The sequence below is a fragment of the Macrosteles quadrilineatus genome, unplaced genomic scaffold (genome assembly GCF_028750875.1).
Source record: "Macrosteles quadrilineatus isolate MER2022 unplaced genomic scaffold, UCM_ALF_1.0 Scaffold_8__2_contigs__length_117827958, whole genome shotgun sequence".
NCBI classification, from domain to species: domain Eukaryota; kingdom Metazoa; phylum Arthropoda; class Insecta; order Hemiptera; family Cicadellidae; genus Macrosteles; species Macrosteles quadrilineatus.
In genome coordinates, this window is record NW_026542601.1 from 15,679,942 (window position 1) to 15,702,166 (window position 22,225).

Here is a 22,225-nt window from a genome sequence, read left to right on the forward strand (position 1 = left end):
TGACTTGGTTGAATTGAAGTTTGTTTTAAAATAACGCCTGTAATACTTAGCAATTGCTCGAATTCGAGCAACAGGGACACTAGTTTTTATTAAAAAGCTTTAAAAGATCTTCTCAAAAACATATACGACCCTCACCATTTTACCTCACGATTCAAGATAACTTCACTCTCTTCCCACACATTTCTCCAAGACGTGTATTCATGACGTCACTATTAGCACGAATTGGTTATCCTCAGTCTCTTCTGTCGTCAGAGTGACGTCATCTGCCACCACGGTCACCTCGACCAGCTGATCAGTAGCCAGTCTCAAGTCAGCGAGTCAGCTGTTGGCTGACGTGCAGCCGAGCATGTTCGTAGACAGTCAGACAACCAGTTTCGGTTCAGTGTCAGTTTGTCGTGTGCCATTCTAGCCTCTATCGTGTTTTCTGTGGATAGCACGACGATACCCGGTGTAAGTATATGTTAATTAACGTTTTCTTTAGTTTGTGTTTCTATTTTAATTGGAAAATAGTTTAAATAGTTAGAAACGAGTAGTATTAATTTAAAATTTCTCGGAGGAAACAATTGCATTTCCTTCTTTTTTGTCACAAAGTTAAATATCTTTAATAACAACGGACAGTTAAAATTGGTTTGAAGTTTGGTCGAAAGTTTTTATTTTATAGTTAGAGCTATACACATAACAATATTGCTAACATGATTGAATAAAAATGTTTTAAGTTTACTTATTTTTCACCATTATCCGTCCATGTAATAGGTAGTATGATGTATATCTTAAATCAATCGTGAATAATATCGACAGGTAATACTCAAGGCCGCTCTTTGTTCAACTAGCTTGGAATCGCTTGTTTCCAACTGTGATTTAGTCCATTAAAATGTGTAGCTCAATAAATGCTTAATGGGAAAAAGAAATCTCCACTGTGTATTGAGTTTGTACTACGATTTTAGTTTGAAAACATGTTACATATTGGAAAAGCACATCGCTTTTACGTAATTAGTTTGTTTTTATTGTAATTATGCCATTAATTACTCAGTAATTCAGTTCAAACCCCGCCTTTTGATAGATTTTATCGTCATTTGACTAATCTTATTACATCATTAAATTGTTTGGATAAAGGATATTGTATTCTACCGAAGATAGTTTTCTCAGCCTCCGAAATCGGTTCTGCTATACACTTAATTGAACAGAATTTTGATTCTGGTTTACAATTCAAATTAAATTATGAAATTAGATTGTCACTTCTATGAACTACTTAAGATCAATTTGACATCTAAACTACTTCGTTCGTCGTATTCTCTACTAGGTAACTCAAGGAATATAATTGAGCCATTCAATTGACTCATCTCCAATCCTTAGTCTGGGACTTAGCCAGGGGTGATGGCATGAAGGAAGTTAAAATACGAAAACGTGAACAGCATTCCAGAGCCGAAGGTCTTCACGTGCGTTGATGCACGATGAGGTTCCGGTTTTAGGACAGACGACAGTAGTTGTGATGTTAATCCTTCAATTCAGGACAAAAACACAAAATATACATTGTTGTTATAGTCAATAAATAACAAAAAAATCATTTTAATTGATTAGTTATTTGTGTAACAAGTGTGCGAAGTGGCACTTTGCTGCACAGTGCACATGAGAAAAATGTTTACGCACGAGCCGCAGACGAGTGTGGAAAGTTTCTCGAGTGCAGCAAAGGCCCTTTGTGCTCGGGTTACACATTCTATTTTTCCTAAAGTTACTATAAAGTTAACAGTCTTTTAAAAACTAAACACTTTTTAGGTTTGGTTAAATCCAAAGGTTGAGCGAAATGGGAAACACTGCACCAGTTGTTCGTAGCAGACTGTTTTTGTTGTTTTGTTTAAATACTCGTTAGGGTGGCAAAAGTAAGTAAATGCAGAAATTACTACTTTGCGTGCTATAATCAGTAAAAAATCTCTCTTTGTCAGGTAACTGTAGGAAAAGGTATTTTGAAGCTATGAAAAAAGAATTAATCGATAAATCTATACATGTTTAGAAGTTGTATCCTCTTCAAAGTGTAACAGGCTGAAAAACAGCTTATGAGTCAGTATCTATTTATTTATTATCAATATCAATTTATTGTATCAAAGCTACTCTACGGCTCAACGGATGATGCCGTTCATATTTTGATTAAAATAATCCTTAGTACACTTTCCATCTCACAACACTAATAGGGGTTTAAAATAAACAAAATACCTTGAATAATGAAAACCTGATGATCATTCAATAAAATTTTTGTAGTACTATGCCATATGAAAGTACTTTTGGTACGATGTAATCGAATGCGAGATTTTTTAACCTTTTACTTTTTTTTTACTAAATCTAAAGAAGTGCACTAGATTGAGGTTACTCAACAAGTTTTTACTCTCGATGCATTTTTATCAGTACGCCATTGGCCTGGTGGCATTGGCCGTACCCAAGGATGTTATCACTTTTATTTATGGTTGCTATTTGTTTCAAGGTAACCGATGACATTTATTACGGGCTGGTTCCCTAGCGTGATGATAGTGATATTTGCAGGAAAAACAGACGTAACCTTGGCGTCTGCGTCTATTGATTGGTTGTTTTTATTATAAAGGAATATTTTAGAAGAAGATTGTGAGTTGGAGCGAGTCGACAATAACATCGTGTTCCTTATCACCAAAAGTTCAAGATCATCACGGTCAAAGAGTGTACTGGCCGTTAGGCATGTCTAGACTATCAAGGATTGGGGAAATGGCCTTTGGAAAATGCAGATGTCAAATATTTTAGTGAATTTCCTATTTCGGGGAATACGCTATTACCGTAGGTGGCGCGATAACACATAGGACAGATCACGATTACTAGAAAAATACCGGTATGGATCATAAACATAAACAAATGGACGTTGTTGGCCCGAATCCTATGCTAATAGCATTGAACATATGTTTTGGCGGTTCCTAGTATTCGTGGGACGGATTTACTTTATCGTTTTATAGAGGCAAAAAAACTGTCAAATTGAACAACTGCCATTTTTATGAACCAGATATAGTTTTGCTACCAAGTGTGCTTCTTCAGCCTAAAAGTATATTTTTCTTTTAGTTTCTGTTCCCATATGGATATGATATGACATAAAAAGACTACATCGTATTCGGCATTATCTTTTATTAGTTAGGATTCGGTAAAAATATTAGCTTTTTTGAAACTAGTGTACGTGTTGCTCGAAAGTGAGCAATTGTCAAGTATTACAGAAGTTATTTCAAAAATAAAAACAGTCGTAATTTTCGATTAGTTTAAAAGACTCAACTGATATCTATGACGGGCGTAAGTAATTTAGTCTTACGTTATGTCTAAAGCTAGAACATGGATTTTAAAATTTAAAACATTGTACCCTTTATTGTTTACTGGTTACCTTTTGTTGAATCGTCAAACTGTCAATCTTTTGTAATTTTAATAGTGCAATAAAAAATAATGCGACCTTTCGATATTTTCAATCTTTTACTACGTCTTTGACTTTAAAATACGTTGTCGAATCTGCAAACCAGCATTTTCAGTGCATGAAAATACACTATTTATATATTTAGAATACATTCTATATTGTGGAGCAACTCAAATTACAACTCAAATTACAAATTCTATATTGGTGGTGAAACTCAAATTACAGAAGATACAAAGCTACTTTTCCTACAGTTACCTAACAATGTACATGTTCTCTCACTGATTTGAGAAAGCAAAGTGGCCAATTCGCTCATCAGTGAGACAATGTTAACATTGTCTCACTCTAATTACTTTGTCTCACTCCAGATTTGCAACGTGAAGGCGCGAAATAGTGAGCGCGTAACATGCAGGCAACGTCGTATGCGCGCGAAATACGTTGGCAGCACTGGCTGTAAATCAGCTGGTCAGCTGTTGTACTGTTGTATTTGTCACTTCACATTAAATGTTATGTTAAAAGTTCACTTCTGTGTAAAAATAGGTTATGTTTCTTCACCAATTTATTTGTTTTATGGTAACTGTAGGAAAAGTATAATGTGCAACTCGAGTTCAAAGTACAATTGCCTCACTCGAGAAACCATTCCTCACTCGCCTACGGCTCGTGAGTAAGGATTTCTCTCGAGTGAGTCAATTGCTCACTTTTCTCACTAGTTGCACAAATAACTATTAATTATCTGGAAATTAAAATTCTCGAGAAATTCACTTGTATAATGTTTTTGTTTTAAGTCAACTTCATGACGAGAAGTAATAAGAAACATTGTCTAATCTTGGGTTTTTATGTATTTCTAGTTGCTGTTTTAATATGGTAACGATCAAACATTTTATCATTTTGAAATTACTGGCTTGTAAAAGTGACAAATGTTACGTTATCACAATTATAATAATTTTTAATAATTATTAATAATTTAAAACTCTAATAATTTTAAACCCCAACCGCTGAGGATCCGCGTGTTGTTTGGATGTGTTTTCCTACTTGTAATCAGTGGACTACAACCAGTGACTGATAAACCCTGAGCTATTTAAATATAAAACCCCGTTAAGTTGGTTCGCTTATCCCTTTAGACTGTGTTCGTATCTAGTACTAACAATTCTCTTCATTAATTTATTTCCTAAAAATTCGTACAGTAAAATTGTATTAATTTTATTGAATAAACCATGTGTATGGATTATATGTGGGGTTTATTAATGCAGACTAGAAAAAATAGATTGTAAAACTATATTGTAAAAATGTTGAAAGTGTACGTGTATATTTTAAAATAAATTATGCAACATAAATATGCTAATATGTGTTACCTATACCAACGCCAAGGATATTTTGTTTTGAAGAATCTCGCATTTGATTGGCAATCATCTACAACCACAAATGAGGAATGACAGTGCAAACGCTAACAAACATCCTAGTGTCATTTGTAAATGACTTGCTTTCGTATAGTATACGTGTGCCTATTATAAAGTCTAATGGATATTAAGAAAAAGCTGTTTCTGGCAATTCGCCTATTATGCCTTGGGGAAATATGGTTAATTGAATATAGCGATAGATATACATTTTGCTGTGTTAGAAGAGATTAATTTAACAATCCGGTGGTAGAGGTAGAGGAGGACATTATTTAACGTAATAGGGTAAATAAGACTATTACTGGAGAATCACCTATTACCTTGATAATAGGTTACTGAGAGAACCCTATTATTTTTGCAACCTCGTCTGAATTATTAGGTAATAGTTTACAGTGAATAATATTATTCTGTAACGTAGGACGAGCATGTGAATAACGCTTACCGTGTCTTCCTAGAATAGTCATCCTAATGAGATAGAAATATAATAGATGAATATTTTTTAATGCTACCATGATGATTCATTGCAGTTACATGCTAAGCCTCCTGCTTGCAAAACTAATTATCCTTTCCAAATTTACTGATTAGTTGTGAGTAGGGCTAAATAGCAACACTTTGAAAAGATAACTTACAGTCTTACAGTTAATATTTATGTTTTATTTTCGTTCCAATGACGAATAGATGACGTAACAATAATCAACGTGTTTAATGAAGTTAGTAAAATAACACAAGATTAAGATAACCCTGTGATGCCCAGAGAACGAACGGGTGAAACATACTAGAAGGGGAAGTAATAGGTAACAAAAATAACAGTATTATTTCACCTATTACCATAAAAGCTAAGAAACGTTCGTGACTATTACTGCAAAGTAACGTTATTTCCCATCTCTCGGATGAATGAGTGTTTTGTATTAAAGTTTTTCGTCTTACTCAGCAACTCAGACTCAGGACGTTTGTTTTAGACCAGCTACCAAACGACTGGAATTTGGAATACACAGAGAAATTATGTTATTTCCTTGTGTTAAATCAATTTATCGTTTTCCAACAACAATTGACGACTTGGTAAATACATTATCAGATCAAATATTTCCGCCTTGGTGTACAGTCCTATTTTTATTGTTATTTCAGTTTTGAGTTTCGCAATAAACAAATCTGTATGGTGGATGGTGGTGTTTTGCAACAAATTCAAAATGTGTTTGTTAAGGCTAAACATAAACAGCCTACTGGATTGTTACGAAAGCCCAGACCTAGGCTAATATCGATGTGTTTGTTGTTATAGCAGCGCAATGTAAACTAGTCCATCTAGGTCATGTATGCATTAGCATTTCACTGAGGTTCTGTAGGGTGATTCATTGTTCTCATTTGATCAGCTGTAGGGAAACAGATTTTTTTTATATAAATAGGTTTGAGCGATTTTTCGAGCCAGACTAAACCAGCCAAGCCATCATAATTTGATTTGATCACTAAACTACGACTTAGAACGCAAGTTTTTGGGCAAAGATTTTGTCATTCCAAAACATTTGACTTAAAAAATAATGCATTTATCATAAAAAAATCCCCCAGCCCATAAGATATACTGTAGTAGTTTCAGATTAGCTATGGACTCGATAATGTTATGGACTCTAGCTTTTGGTCCTACATCGTTTATCTATTTATATCTAATCCATCTATCTATACTATTATAAAGAAGAAGTGGTGTGTCTGTGATCGGCACGATGAATATAAATGTCTGCTACCTTGAGGCTTGAGGACCTATTTTGTTGGCAGATGTAACAACTAATATTTAACAGTTTTCAGTTTAAAGGAAATCTTCGTGCTTTGGAGTACTCGGAATTTCCCTATTGGGAAATTTTACATTCAGAGTTGTTAAAATTTGTTTTCAGCATATCACAAAACCACTAATTCAATGAACCGCAAATGTTATCCGGGATAGGAAATTTCAAGTTAACAAAAAAAAATACGAGTATATAGCTTTGTTGATAGGTTATTTTTTTACTGGTGCTTGACTTGTATTAAGAAGGTGCCAAAGCTCGTGCACTTGCTTTTCCCTAGGTGATTATTGCGGCGTTATTATCACTCTCCGGCTAATGGGTGTTATGAACAGGAAACTCATGCTGTCTAACCTCACTAATACATTATCTTACAAATGGCCTTTCTAGCAGAGATATACTCACGTAACGTGTTGTCTATAATTGCTTCTATCGTACAGGATAGAACACTACAAACCCATAGAGGAATACGATTTGGAAACTTAGAAACTCGTATCAATTTATGTATGGTTTTCCGTGAAAATGTGTTATTCTATATTTAGCCCAATCACTTCAAATCAGCGGTTTGATTTGCACACGGTAAAATGCTTTAATTTCCGTATCTATGCGAGCTTTTGCTCGCTACAACAATATGTTTGCACCGCAGCATATTACGCAACAAAATACGAACGTATGAATAATTTTTCACTAACGTTAAGGAGGTCTATGTAATAATTAATTAGCAAACTATATTTTAGAGAGTATTAAACAATCGACATTAGCGCACTCTTACGTCACATCAACGCATAAAACAGACTTAAGATTTTACACTTGGATGAGAGGAAAAGTCTACTTGTACCATTCAAAGGAAATGTTACACACATTTCCATTAAGTGTTTACGTATAGTATGATGACGAAATTAACACAGAGTCTGTCGCCAGACAAAGACGGCAAAGAAGCCAATCAGCTGACTCACCTGTTGCGCCTGCGTTACTCACAAGCCTTGTTCCCGCGTTGGGCGATTAGTACTTTCCGGAAATTCCGTTCAAGTCCCGTTCTTTACGGTGCCAGTGCCAGTCTTCCTTCCAGCTTCCATGTTCGGGTTGGTTGGGATGAAGTGAAGACCACGGCGATTTCTTTGGTAACATGTCTCATTTAGTAAGGTTATGATTTAAATATTTGTATGGCTTGGACATTTGATAAATCAGTGTTGGCTTACTCTATTATGTTAAATCCTTGTAGAATGTTAAATTGATGTTTTAATTTACTGGCCAAATTACTTAGTTTGAGGATGTTTAAAATAAACACTTTTGTTTCCACCAAAAATATATTTTACATTATTTTTCTTAGGAAATATCCTATGATATATAGTTTTGAATATTGGGCAGTTTGTGATTGTAGATGTTGACTACTATTCATTGACTATACACAGAATTCAATGCACTATGTGAGACTAGCATCCTTAAAGTCTTAAAGTTACAATACCATCTTATTTTACTGAGGCGATCTTGTATATTTAGAATTAGTTCTAAATGCTATCAAAACTCTTTTTGGTAAATTGTTTCTGGTTTATATAGATTCATTTGAAATTGCAACAATTTTAATAGGCTGTCAGTTGGATATTTATTGGCTTTCGGTTGTCGCTGCAAACCTGCAAGTTAAGCAAATTCCCTTGTCTGATCCAATAAAAAAAAATATTGGCTCAAAACATGTCAAATTATGCCCTATTTAAATAAGAAGGTTTATCGAGTACCTAGGTTTGCTGCTACAGGGAAGGCAAAAATGTTTAGCGAATTATGCTAATAATGATATTTATTAGATGATGGTAATAAAACTTGTTATGAAAGAGTCCATGGGATGGGAGTTATGATATTTAGGATTAGGGCAGAGAACAATAGTTTAATCATTCTACTTTCTTCCTAATCTGCCTTTGGAGAAGTGAGCATTTCTGGTTCCTACTATAAATTTACTACAGTTTAGCTACAACATGTCACTGTGGCTTATGTCTGAAAAAATTAGTTTTTATAAGAAATAAAGTGATCTAACTTGTTCAAACACTACACAAAAATATTTGACAAACTTCAGTGACTTTTATACCCTTTTTAAGATACCAATTAGATATAAATATAGAATATTTTGGGGCTGATTATCTCAAAATTTAATTTGTTCTCTGGATCACGGGTTTCAATTAAATCAATGCCATCACATGTTAAATCAATATACGTATTTATTAAATAAAATAAAATTTACTCTTCAAATAATACAGTATTCTGAAATTAGCTTTAACCTCGTATCATATGCTTTAATTTATTAAATTACTCATCCATTTAATTATAGTAATGTCTACTACCTTACAATGACGTATACTTGGCAAATCTTCCTTATTCCACTCGAACTCGTATTTTCTACGAGTAGTGTTCGTTTCGGAAGATGCCAATACAGTAACGGTTTATTCAAATCAACCTAGGTTAAGTCGGCGTTGTCAATGCCTTTTGAATCTACTAGTCTTAACCTATAATATATAGTACAAAATGACTATCGATATCATACATAGTTTATATTTCTGTGAAGAATTTTTTTTAAATCTAATATTCGGTATAAATTCTCTCCCACTTGACAAAAAAAATTCTGAACTTCTAAATAAATAAAAGAAAATATCTTTAACTCGATACTGAACATACAAAATTTAAAAATATTCAAAATGTAAAAACATATACAATTTTATCTTCTCCTAAAAAAGTTTACATTTCCTTAAAAAGCTTAAAATTATTTAAAACATGATGAGTCATTATTCAAGGCTGACCGTTCAAATTCCATAACTCCCAGTTTATCATGAGCGAGCATTTCATGTTTGTAACTAACCAGATTCCTTATCAAAAACGGGTTTTCCAAATAGCTTTTAACCATCCTTCGGAATTATCTTTGTCATGTTAGTTGTGTCGTGTCCATAAAGCAAGTAGTAGTTTGTGCGTGTAATGTAAGTAAAGCAAGTAGTGCGCGCGTGTATAGTGTCTCGTGTCACCGTGTTTAGTGTAGTGAATGTGTGAAAAAAATGCGAAAAGTGCAGTGATTGTGTCGTCGTGGGTGTATCCTTTTCAAACAAATACTCAATTCATTCGTGCTCAAACATACAACATTCGCTAATCACATTTACACTCCGATTCATATATCTTACATTCTAACAAGCGTATTTCATCCATACTATGTACAACTAGATATTTCCGAAGTCACATACCATTCATAAAATATCAAAATAATAACAAAATCTAGGCCTAAAATAATTCCAGCTATTTACAAAATGAAAAGCTCTTTCCCTATACATACATTTCTTTTCATTCCAAGTCTATATTTAATTTAATCTTCATTTCAGGGTCAAATTTAAAATAACAATTTTGTTCTTCTAAGTCTATCATCAAACCTTTGTTTCTCATAAAGGGAGCGCCTAATATCATTTGGAAATGATTTTGCTTTATAACTAAGAATTCTTCTGTCCAAGATTTGTCATCTATTTTTATTCTTAGTTTGCATGCCATAATTATATCCATTGGATTATCATTTGCTGCAAGTATAACGCCAGACCATTTATGATGCCTCAAAATTTGTTTTGACCTGCTTAACTTGTCATATAATTCTTTACTAATAAAATTTTTACTTGCTCCTGTATCTAGTAAAGAGTTAACCGTTATGTCTTTATTTAAGGATACATTTATGCATGGTAAAGATTCAATTACTTTTCCCTTTACTTTGGTTAGGTTAGGTTGTTTTAGTTTATTCCAGGATTTTACTATACGTCTTAAATGTGTCTTAAATTGTTTCTCATTTCTATCCTTGCAATTATTGTTTTGTGAGTTGCATATGGGAGTATAAGAGGTAGGGTGTGTTGTACAAGAACTTATAACTCCCGGCGTTACTCGTTTTTTGGAGCTCTAAAACAATGTCTAGCAATATGTCCTTTACGGTTGCATTGATAACATATCTTGACTTGGCCTTTATCTTCACTCTTGAAATATCTCCTATTCCCTTGATTGGAAAATTGATTACGTCTGTCTTGGTAATAATGATGATTCGATGAGCTGGGAAACATATGTTCTCTAACGTAGTCATTGAAATGGGCGTTATTTAGGTTTATACAGAGTTGATCCAGATCTTTGAATGTCTGAGGGACTTTTTCGAAAACCAACTTGTTTCTAATTTCTGGATGGATTCCATTTTTAATAAAACACACCAATTCACTTTCATTTAGATTACTTCTTAATACTTTGCTATTTATTTTTATCTCGTTGATGTAGATAGATAACGGTTCTTGAGGTTGCTGTGGTCTGAAGATAAGATCTTGTTTGAGTTTTTCCCTGAGTGTAATAGGTATGAATGTGTTTAAAATGTCCAAATGCAGGTTTTCAAGGGACTGTCCATTGTTTCTAAACTCTAAAATTTTGCTGGTTAAGGGAGGTTTAGTGTAGATTGGTAGTATCTCATATAACTCTTGTGAAGTTAGGCTAGTCTCCATTTGGATAGCTACTAGGTTCCTCAAAAATTGCAGTAATGGATTAATCTCCAAGCCGTTACATATAGTAAACTTTTCCAGATAGGTTTGTAAAGGATTACTGAGTTTGTTGAAGATTTGTGAACCAGTCTGACTTGTATGGGTTAGATTTGTAGCTACCTGTGGATGATTTAGGTTAGTCGCAGGTAAAACAAAGGAGGGTTGTGTGATAGGAAGTTCCTCATTCATATTTATTTGTTCAGTTGATGATGTACCTTCTTTATTTATATGCACGTGTTTACCTATTTCTGAATCCATTTCTTCCTCTTCTATCATGGAATCATTCAATTTTTGTTCAAATGCAGCTAATGTATCCTCTTGAATTCCTGTCTTGAGTTTTTCAAATTTAGTCTTATATTGTTGTAATTTTTCCGCAATGCTTTTCAGTTTTTCAAAGTAGGATTCATCTAGCTTACAATTACTTAGATTGCTTATTCTCAGCGTTAAGTGGGCGATTTTTGCTTTTATCTTGGCAATTTGTAAGTTTGACGCGCTTTCAGTACATTGCTCCAGAAGCAATTCTAAGGTAGAAATTTTACTTTCAATATTCACAAATTCATCGCTTAGTGATAATTTCCCTTGTAGATAGTTAACACTTGTAGGTATCTCCTGAGCGCATCTTAGCTGTTTTCTCAACGCTTCTACATTATTGTGAACAATAGTCTGACCTCTACAAATTAGTTCATAGGTCAGTTCTTCCTTGGCTAAATAATTTAGATTAAAACTAGCCATGACAATAAGTCTTTATATAGTTATTTACAACGATTCTATTTGATGGTAATGTTCCTTTAGATTTATCATCCAAATTTACCCATACAGTACCGGTGATCCATTTGTGAGATTAATAGGGTTGGTAGCCTATTTATTTTTAACAGCAGAGTCGCGCATAATATTTATACCCTTTTTAAGATACCAATTAGATATAAATATAGAATATTTTGGGGCTGATTATCTCAAAATTTAATTTGTTCTCTGGATCACGGGTTTCAATTAAATCAATGCCATCACATGTTAAATCAATATACGTATTTATTAAATAAAATAAAATTTACTCTTAAAATAATACAGTATTCTGAAATTAGCTTTAACCTCGTATCATATGCTTTAATTTATTAAATTACTCATCCATTTAATTATAGTAATGTCTACTACCTTACAATGACGTATACTTGGCAAATCTCCCTTATTCCACTCGAACTCGTATTTTCTACGAGTAGTGTTCGTTTCGGAAGATGCCAATACAGTAACGGTTTATTCAAATCAACCTAGGTTAAGTCGGCGTTGTCAATGCCTTTTGAATCTACTAGTCTTAACCTATAATATATAGTACAAAATGACTATCGATATCATACATAGTTTATATTTCTGTGAAGAATTTTTTTTTAATCTAATATTCGGTATACTTTGTATTTATGAAATCTAGTTGAGTTTTTCTAGTTGAATACAAAAACATCGATAAAATAAATTTGTAAAAAATTGTCCATACATGAATACTAACTGTATCATCCTCCGTAAGCCTACTCTTGCATTTGATATTAGTTTCAGAACTAACAAGAGTTAACAAAAATTTGCTTGTACTACTGTGATAAAATGTTTCTATCCATACTAGCCTATGTGATAAAAAAAAAGTCATTTTCAAATACTGTATGACTGTCTTATGTACAAAATTCTTCATGAAATCTTTAAGATCATATCAAGACTAGATCATTCCATTAATGGAATGAATAGTCAATGGCAGATTTAGGATAAGAAGGTCCATACAAAACTTATTCTGGAGGGATTATTTAGAAAAATCTTGAAATAAGTATACAGCACTTAACAAATACCACAGTAAAAACATAGCAATAATATTATTTCAAGAGGAGTATTATGAGAATGTTTATTATTTGTTCACACTATCAGCTCTTGTCTACTGCAAATTTACCATGCAATAATTGCACTTATTGATTTAACGAACTTTTAAATTCATTGTAGGACTAACCTCATTTTACCCAATTCTCTACAAGGAAAACGTTTTTAATTGCTTTTGAATGTCCCACCGGTCCACCATGATACTGTTTACTAAGACTGTGTTGAAGCATGATATCCAAAACCCTATTAAAATAAAATATGGTACAAATTTTAAAAATAAATCATGTTTTTAACTATTGGTTGTTTCAACCAATTATTTGTTCTTTACTTAACCACTCCCCCCTTCCACTCCATGGTCAGAACAAACGTGGGAAAGGTTCATTTGGCTTGCTTACCTAAGAAAACCAAGGGTTTGCGGTCTTAAAGAGAAATGTACATAAAATGTAATTTCCCTTGTCCTTGTTGCGGCTTGCCCATGTATTGGCAAGGAAAATGTATGCTAATTTCCTTTATTTTCATCTCAGTCCAAGAATAGTTGTAACTACAACCGAGGTTTTGACGCTGGTTGCATCCGTAGTGTCAAGATTACGTAGATAACCCTACCATTGTCGAGAAAATCACATTGTTAGGGAAGTTGGTCTCTTGGACATCGCATAGAGGGTTTCTATTTACTCAAACACAAAAATACTTCTGGGGCATGCAAATATTTTTTATCAATATACAACAATTTGCATGCCTAAGTGGTAAATACTAGTTAGTGATCAACCGACTTTTTGTTACATGATTTTTGACAATGGCAGTGATCATTCACTTAGTTATAGTTTACAACCATTTTTGGATAGAGACAAAAGTAGAGGTAAACAAGCCACTATATAATTATTGTCTAGGCATTGAGTAAATGATTGGTTATAGTTCCCCTTTCAATCTGATCATTGCTTGTTGATTGTGGATGCAGATACCATCTCCTGTTTGACTATTGGTATTGATTAATTGATACATCTAACAAAGTTGAAGTTAGATGATATCATGAACCTTTACCTTAGGAAAAACATTAAAATGCAAATGGTACTGATAATTGCAAAAATAAAAGAACAGAAACAGTAAAATAACCATTAGTTTAGGTCAAGCCTCTGTACTCCAATTTTCTCAAGGAGAATTTTCTAGCAGAGTCTCTTTGAAAAATCTATTCTCAGACATATGGTTTTCTTTATCGTAACTTGCACAAACACAACTAACCATCTGTTTTACAGGACAGTGGGGTGAAGCGACGATGGACATTGTTAACTGCGAGTGCCAGCTTGTCATACGGACTACCAACGTGTCGAGAGTGACCTAACACAAAGTGTCAGTGAACCAGTGATGAGTGAGATAGTGTCCCTTAACTTTGCACCTGTCAACGAAGAGTCGAGTGTTAGTGTAGAGACGACAAGCAACGATGAGTACGACCGATTCCTGTCAGACCTGTGGGTCGGGATCCTGCTTACGTTCATGGTGTTGTCCTGCATCGTGTGTTTGTGTACATGCTTCTTGGTCCACGCGTTCCGCCAGTGGCAACAAAGAGGTGAGCCAACTAGAAATGACAATAATAATACAATGATGAGGAGGAAACCGGCGCTTTTAAATTAAGTTGCGTATATTGCATATTTTAATAGTGTCCAAAATTTGTTTCCGAGGCAAAATCAATCCAATCAATACGCTTTTACCATTTCAAGATTAGGTTTATTTAGGTGAAAAAACTACTAATTTTCAATAAATTTGTTGATTTTATATCTACAATATTAAGAGTCATTTACCCTAGGTAACCGTTAATAACGGAAGTTCTGAATCTTTGAAAGTGAACTCTAGAAATGATTGAAAAGCAAGGGGGCAAAGCGCTTAAGGAAATAACCTTTTTCGTTACCAATCACAGATGCACTGGATCAAGCTTTAAAGTGACACCTCAATCGTGAAAATCCATTAAGTAGAACAGCTGAAAAAGGGATGTAATCCTTATTGTATTAAGTAAATAGATGATGATAATACACAAAATTATTGAAGAGTAGTATTTCATCACTAGGGCGTAGAGTGACTCTTGACTTTGACTCAAGCTCAAGTTTAACTGACCAAAAATTAAATGACCAAGGGTTGATAAATGAGGGGAGGTTTGCCCATATGATGAACTATATTTGTTATCATATTGAACTAATCGTGATGACATCGCGATTTTCAATCGTGCAATCTCATAAGAGGCTTTTGGCAATCGCAAAGAAAAAAAAGTTTAGCTCAAAATTTGAACCCCAAACCAGATTATACGTACAAATAATTTTTTGTTTTTAAAATTCCCTTTGAAGCCCCCTCCCGAGCTCCTTTTTTTCGTTGAGTAGTACAGCTGGAGAAGGGAATTAACCTTAAATAATTTACAACATTACAACACAAATCAAAGGCACACATTCCAATCAAAAATATTGATAAACTTAAGTTTCTCATTATCATAATAGTAACTACCTATAATGTGAAAATCAAATCTGAAGATTTTTCCTTCGTAATGAGGCTGGAGGCTGCGTTACTGTACATAACTAATTAGCAAATAGGTGTCAACTCTAAACATATGGATTACATCTTAACACGTTCGCTGCTGAGCGCTAGATGCCGGGACGGCGCCAGTTGCTGAACTAACGCTCGGCCGCTGCGTGACATTGCCACCGATACACTGAATTACAATAAAAACAACAGTAGTTATACTGGATGGCAATGTTCTGCAATAAAACTGGCTTTGGACATAGTACTAAGTGATTCTGATAGATAGCAGCACTACCCAGGTTACAGTCGTTAAAGTAGTGTCGCTATCTAGCAGGAAAGAGGTAAAACAAAGCCCTGTTCCAAACGACCCTGGTGGTGATTTGGGAAACTATATTTTTTATTGTCAGAAAAGTACGTCCCCACGAGCTGCAAAGAAATATAGAACGCTTGTGACGTGCTGGCTTATCCATAGCAACGTTAAACAACAATGAACGGTGACGTTCTGGAACGTTCTTAGCTCCTGGCGCCGTGGCCCGGCTGACGTTCCGGAACGTCCGTAGCAGCGAACGTGTTAAGTGAGAAATGAAACGCTAAATGGCCATGATCAGATTGGAGTCATGAGTGTAACATCAAACATCTTTATACAACTCTCTCAGTTTGACCTTCAGAACTGGTTGCAAGATGTTTGTGTTTACTAGCTAGCTTCTTGTCAACTTTTTATCCCTCGGACCTTGAATTGTATGAATGATTTAAAGTTTGAATCAATATATGTCTTTTTAGAGAAATAATGATGAGGAAAAGATTAAAAATATTCCATGGGGATTTTTTATGCAGGAGAAAATATATTCTGGATAAATTAATCATGTTGTAAGAAATCATAAATATCCGTGAGTCTATATGGATAATATGAGTCAGTACGATGTAGTGTACTATTGCCTTACAAAAAACAACAATTAAAATATACTTCTCTACTCGTTTTAAAACCATGAAATGTTCTATTACATCATAGTGGGGAGTGAGCTGGTCCAGTACTGTAGTAAGAGCAAGGGTCTTTAGTCCCAGGTTCAAATCCCACCATATCACCGATGGATTTTATCTAAGTTATAATGCCACAACACCTAGGCACTCCCCTAATACCTAGTACTAGATAGTTTTTCACCTGAAATAATGTGAAAAACGATCCTGGTCTAGTGTCGTACTAAAAACAGAAAAAAGTATAGACAACCGTCATACTTTAGGTGAAGAGTTGTTTTGATTTTTTTTTTTACAATGTTGTATAGAATGATATACAGTAGGTAACTTAGCTAAGACCTTTCTAAGACCTTTGTATTATTTTATAATAGATTAGCATTGGCTATGTTCATAGATTAAAAGAGTGTAGACAGTATGTCTAAAACAACCTTCTTTGTTGGTTCCATTGGTATTAGTAACTGAAAAATTCTATTCTCACTCTTAGCTCAAAACCCATGTAAATTATTCTTCACATTTTGTAGAGGAAAGTAGCAATAAATAATATCACAAGACAACAGAATGATCAGTTTCTCAGAACAATTAAATTGACATTTCAAACAACCATTGTTTTAATTTTTTTGTACAATAACTTCTCAAAATTAAAAAAGATAGATATTTTTATTAAGTACTTTCATGAAGAGTTTATTGAAAATCTGACTAAATCCATTCACACATTCTGTCTCAAAAACCACTACCATACTCATAGGACACCAATACAAAATATAAAATGTAAGGTAAATAATGAAAGACTACCCCAGATTTTTGTTGTTTTTTTTTAGTAGCACTCCACAAAATATTCAAAAAGAACTATTGTGCAGTTAAATATTGTCTTAAACTTCTCATTCTTAGCTTTAAAAGCTCTTGTAGAAATGTCAGATTTACAAAATAATGTGATTGTTCTATTATATTTTTTGATTCTTAAGTTAAATCATATCTCCTTTATATCTCATAAGTCGTAGATATTGTACGTCTAAATTTTAACCACCATGGTGAGACTACATAGTTTGGTTTTGGTATGTAAAAATTGTTACAGTATAACTTTTAATTGTAGGTTTCTCCCATGACATCCTGTTGCATTTTGCTCACGCTTCAGCTAATCGTCTTTACGTCTGTTCAATACCTCTTTCTAATCAAGGTATCTACATTATCCAATCTTGAAATATTGTAGTTCCATTGTAGATGTTAATATTTGTAGTGAATTTAGCATTTTTAGTTAGGCCTTTCTTTCAAGACGTATCCTTTTAGTAGTTTAGACAAGGTTTTTTTAACAAAGGAAAGTTTAGCCAACAAAAATAAATCACCACCCGTCCACCCCTAGCAAATTGTCTCCCATCAACTTCATTGTTTAGTATTTTAAATTGAAATTTCTTTTGTTTTTAAAATGATGAGCATGAGCCAAAGCAGTTTAGCTGTTTTATTTTTAGAACTGGTTAGTTTAGCAGTTTAAACTTTAAAAGAGGACCTACATAAAGGTCAGAACAGAATCCTAAATAGCAGTTGGATAGCAGAATCCAACACCCCTTGTATCCTATGATGACTCAGCCAGCGACATCAAACCGAAAAATGCAAAGTTTTATTGCTATTAATATATTAAGACACCAAAAATAAATTTTGGATACCAAGCCCAACTTATGTATTGCTGGTAAATTGTGTTATTTGGAATAGTTTAATCTGTGGTTCTTTGCAAAAAACAAGTAAAATCTAAAGAACAAAATAAGTCTTGAATTTTTTTTTCTATTTTATTTTATTTACAATCTGTTTAAAAGTTGAACAATGAGCAAATGATATAAATAATAATACAACAGTAACTTGAATAACATGAGCTAGTGATTGACCACTGTCAACACTAGCTAACAAAGAGAATTTTGTTAACACTGCTTAGCCGAATCTGAATGGGAGGTCCAATATCGTAAGTCGCTTAAGTCTGTAAATGGTGTTGTGATTGTCCAATAAATATAGTACAAGATGGTTTGAATGATTTTCCAATTTGATCATGTATTTTTCACTAGTTTTTGTAATTTCTTCTTTGAAGATCAGAATGAAGTGTTCTGTTTGTAACAAACCACGGTGTTGACAATTTTACGTAGCAATTTTGATTGGTAACATTGAATTATTTTAATGTTTGATGTACTTGCTGAATCCCATAAGTCCAAATTGGGTTTAGAACTGTTTTGTACAGTAACAATTTATTTTGTGTACTAAGTTTTGATTTAGATCCAAGAAGACAACTAAGTTTAGTTTTTTTTTTAATTTAGATGTTGTCTTTTAGTCCAAATATGTGCCTTACAATTAAGCTTTGCATCTAAGTGCATGCCCGATTTTTTTAATTTCTGTAGACTTGGGATTTAATTGAAAAGTTATACTTCTTGCGTTACAATTGTGGACCTGTCACCTTGAGAACAAATGTTGAGTGTTTATGAGTATCCACTATAAAGCTGGTGGGTAGTGTGTTTATACATTGTATAAGAGTACATTGTATAAGAGAAGTTGTGTGTATTTTCGTAAGATATTTCATATATTCTAAATAATATTATGTGTATTAATGGCCCTTTCATTTTACTTTTGGTCAAATATTGAAGAATCCTGTCTTCACCTTGTCAATATTATTTCTCTAATACTAAAATCCGATAGTAATTATTTTTAGCAGACACATAATTTTTGAGTAATTTATTAGAATGTAAACTGCTTTTAAAAATGTCTTTGGTCGGTAAAAACGCTGAGTAAGCTTTAAATACAAACTAATTTTTTGCTACAATCTTTTTTAACGTTTACAGTACTCATTTTAAGAAATTTTAAATTTAGTCTTCCCTAGAAATATCCATGTCAACTGCTCCCCCCTTACACATATTATTGGTCAATTGAAAAGTGAGTACAGAATCCATTGGGAAAGATTAATTGTTTTAGAAATTTCTCAAGCCATCTATTGACCAAACCACTTTTTTCCATTTTTCATTTAACCGTTGTGATTATTGTTTTAGTGCTGGAGGCCCGTAGAATGGAGGCTCAAGTCGAGGCAGGTTACGACTCTGAATCTCTCCCCAGCTACACAGTGGTGGCAGGACTACCAACCTACGAGGAGGCCATTGAACAACTCAAACAAGGGATTGCCCAGGATGGCCAACCGTCACACTCCAATGAACCTGTACTTTCTCGTCTCTCAGTCGGCGACCTACTAGAGATATATAAAGTTGATGTGAAAAAAATTGATAGACAAAGTTCTTTGGGTTCATGAACAGTATTATTTTTGTAATTATAAAATTTTCTAAAGAGTGATTATCTTTTATTATTTCATGACTAAGAGAGATTCATGAAGAATATTTGAAAGTGTATCAGCCTTTGTGGTTTAGATTGTAAAAAGTCTTTAAGACATTTTAAAACTTATGTTAAGTCATTGATGGCAAATTATTGATTTTGTAATGATTGTGTACAATAAATCAGTGTTTTATCATCTCTTTATACTCCGCGCCAAAGCTGGTGGCGGCTGAGGGATTAGGACGGCCAGGTCGGTGAGCAGGGCCGACCTATGTAGTCCTAACTGGCCGTCCTAATCCCTCAGCCGCCACCAGCTTTGGTGCGGAGTGTAAAAGTGTCTTAAGAGATCCATTTGAAACGCAAAGTTTCACAAATTATTACATGGAAACCATGAAACTGGATTAATAAGATTATTTCATCGCCGGTAACTGTTTACCATAAAAGACTCTCTAAAACATGTAGATAGGTTGAGACATTTTGTTCAAATAAGCTATAAACACTGATCATGTCATGCTTTGTAAATATATGTATATATAGAAAAGGCTGTAAATAAAAATTTTATAACTTTCACCGATTGGTTTCTGTTCCAACCAAAAGGTTACAGGCCTTAATTACAATTAAAATCTTACATGGTATTTTGGTTCCTTGTATATCTAAATTAATTACATCTTCTTGAACACAGTACCTAGTCAGTTGAGTTAAAACAATAGTCCAGCTGAAGCCTATAATATGCTTTGCAAAACTATATATCAACAAAAGAACGTGAAGTGTAATGTAAAATGACATTAGAAATCATGTTCATGATTCCCATGATGAAAACTTGCATTAACTTGATAGTTCCTCTGCTGAGATGTAGGCCTATGCAGAATAAGCAAGTACTAAGGTGTCCATAAAATAAGGCCACCATACAGCTCAGCTCACGTGTGGTCCTCACACGGTTGCAAACGTGGTTGGTCGTGTGGTGTGAGCCTCACACCTTGGAAAAGTAAGCTAGTTCAAGTCTAAGGCTTATATTGGTTTCTTTAGTTTATCCATTACCATTCAAGCTGGGTTCCGCACCCATGTACGACTATTTGTCTCGTCACAGTAGCCAAAAACTGTGTGAGGGAAAATTTACACTCCCGCCAGGAATGAATCCCATTTCGTGATTAGGTTTCAGTTTGCTGGTCAACCCCTGTTGAAATCCACTGCTAGTTGACAGATGATGTGTATGGAGAGCTATTGTCTTCGATTAGACATGGAAAATGTGTAGAAGTAGTAGCATAGTGGAACTGCAGAAGACCGTTCAAATTTGCAAGTAGCAAGGGTTTTGTCTTTAACTTAGAGACAGTTATTTGATTTGAGTTATTATTATTTGAGGAAACTTCATCTGAGTTTTTTACTACCATCGAGGTTTATGTTTACTGTTGTTTTTAAAAGTCTTATAAAACGTCCATTGACAGTACAAAAATCGCTCATTCAACTACACCACTATCTGCATGAAAAATCCTCCTACCTTAGATTACTGACTCAAACGAGACTAATGAACTAATACATTACACCGCTCAAAACACCTTAAACAATGTGGATAACTGGATATACTTACAACTACCTTCAACCCCCCTCCACAACTATTGCACATTACCTAAACAGTTTTAAAAGCCTCTCAACAGTTTTGTTCACTTCCATAGACTCAATAGCGGTTGGTGTCTTAGACTGTGGAAACCTAATTAAAGAATGCGATTCATACTTGATACAGGGTGACACAAAGGAACCGGACGTTTTTTAAACAGCTGTTCCACTGTTGTTACACGTGGTAGGAAGATTGAAGTTATGTCATTACCTTCAGTGAGGCTTGCCATTTTTGCTGAAATGGCTCAGTGGACCCTAGACCATCGTGTTTTTGCATATGATACTTTGCTCTGAAATGGTGAATCCGTCGTCAAATCCAGCGGGTATTTAGTCGAAATTTTAATATTGAACGCCATGGAACGGTTCCAAGCCGAAATACGCTAATAAGATGGGTTTCAGGGTTCCGAACAACTGGGAATATAACAAGAAAGAAACCACCAGGCCTTGTTAGAACTTCGAGAACACCCAAAAACATCACCAGAGTGAGAGCAGTATTGAATGAGTGTTTTCTAAAAAGGTGATTTCTCGCTTTGGTGACATACCGTGGCCCCCAAAATCACCCAGCTTGTCCACTAGTGATTATATCCTTTGGGGGTTTCTTTAGGAGCGTGTTCATGCTCACAAACCACACACTCTAGAGGATTTGAAGTTTGCAATCACAGAATATATCAATGGCATTGAACAAGACCTCTTGACCGGAGTTTCAGATGATTTTCAGACCAGAATGAACAATTGTATATAAGTACATGGCCGCCATATGCATGACGTAATTTTCAAAAAATGACTGTTTTGTAACAAATGGCCAATGTGTAGCTCACTATGTACAGTATTAAAACCATTTTATTCCTTTTAACTACTGTGTACTACTTATTTCAAAACCGTCCGGTTCCTTTGTGTCACCCTGTATAAGCA

The 22,225-nt window shown here is 34.2% G+C and overlaps 1 protein-coding gene across 2 annotated transcripts; it reads left to right on the forward strand.

Annotated features, from left to right (window-relative positions):
• Positions 1-309: 309 nt before the first annotated feature.
• LOC129000718 (protein commissureless 2 homolog) lies at positions 310-20,272 on the forward strand. Of its 2 annotated transcripts, XM_054427688.1 has the most exons (4): positions 310-450; positions 14,191-14,501; positions 17,502-17,585; positions 19,429-20,272. In XM_054427688.1, the coding sequence occupies exons 2-4, from the start codon at positions 14,300-14,302 to the stop codon at positions 19,680-19,682; spliced, it is 540 nt and encodes a 179-aa protein (XP_054283663.1). In that variant the 5' UTR covers positions 310-450; positions 14,191-14,299; the 3' UTR covers positions 19,683-20,272. The 2 variants fall into 2 exon arrangements, with proteins under 2 accessions (XP_054283663.1, XP_054283664.1); XM_054427689.1 differs by lacking the exon at positions 17,502-17,585.
• Positions 20,273-22,225: the final 1,953 nt, after the last annotated feature.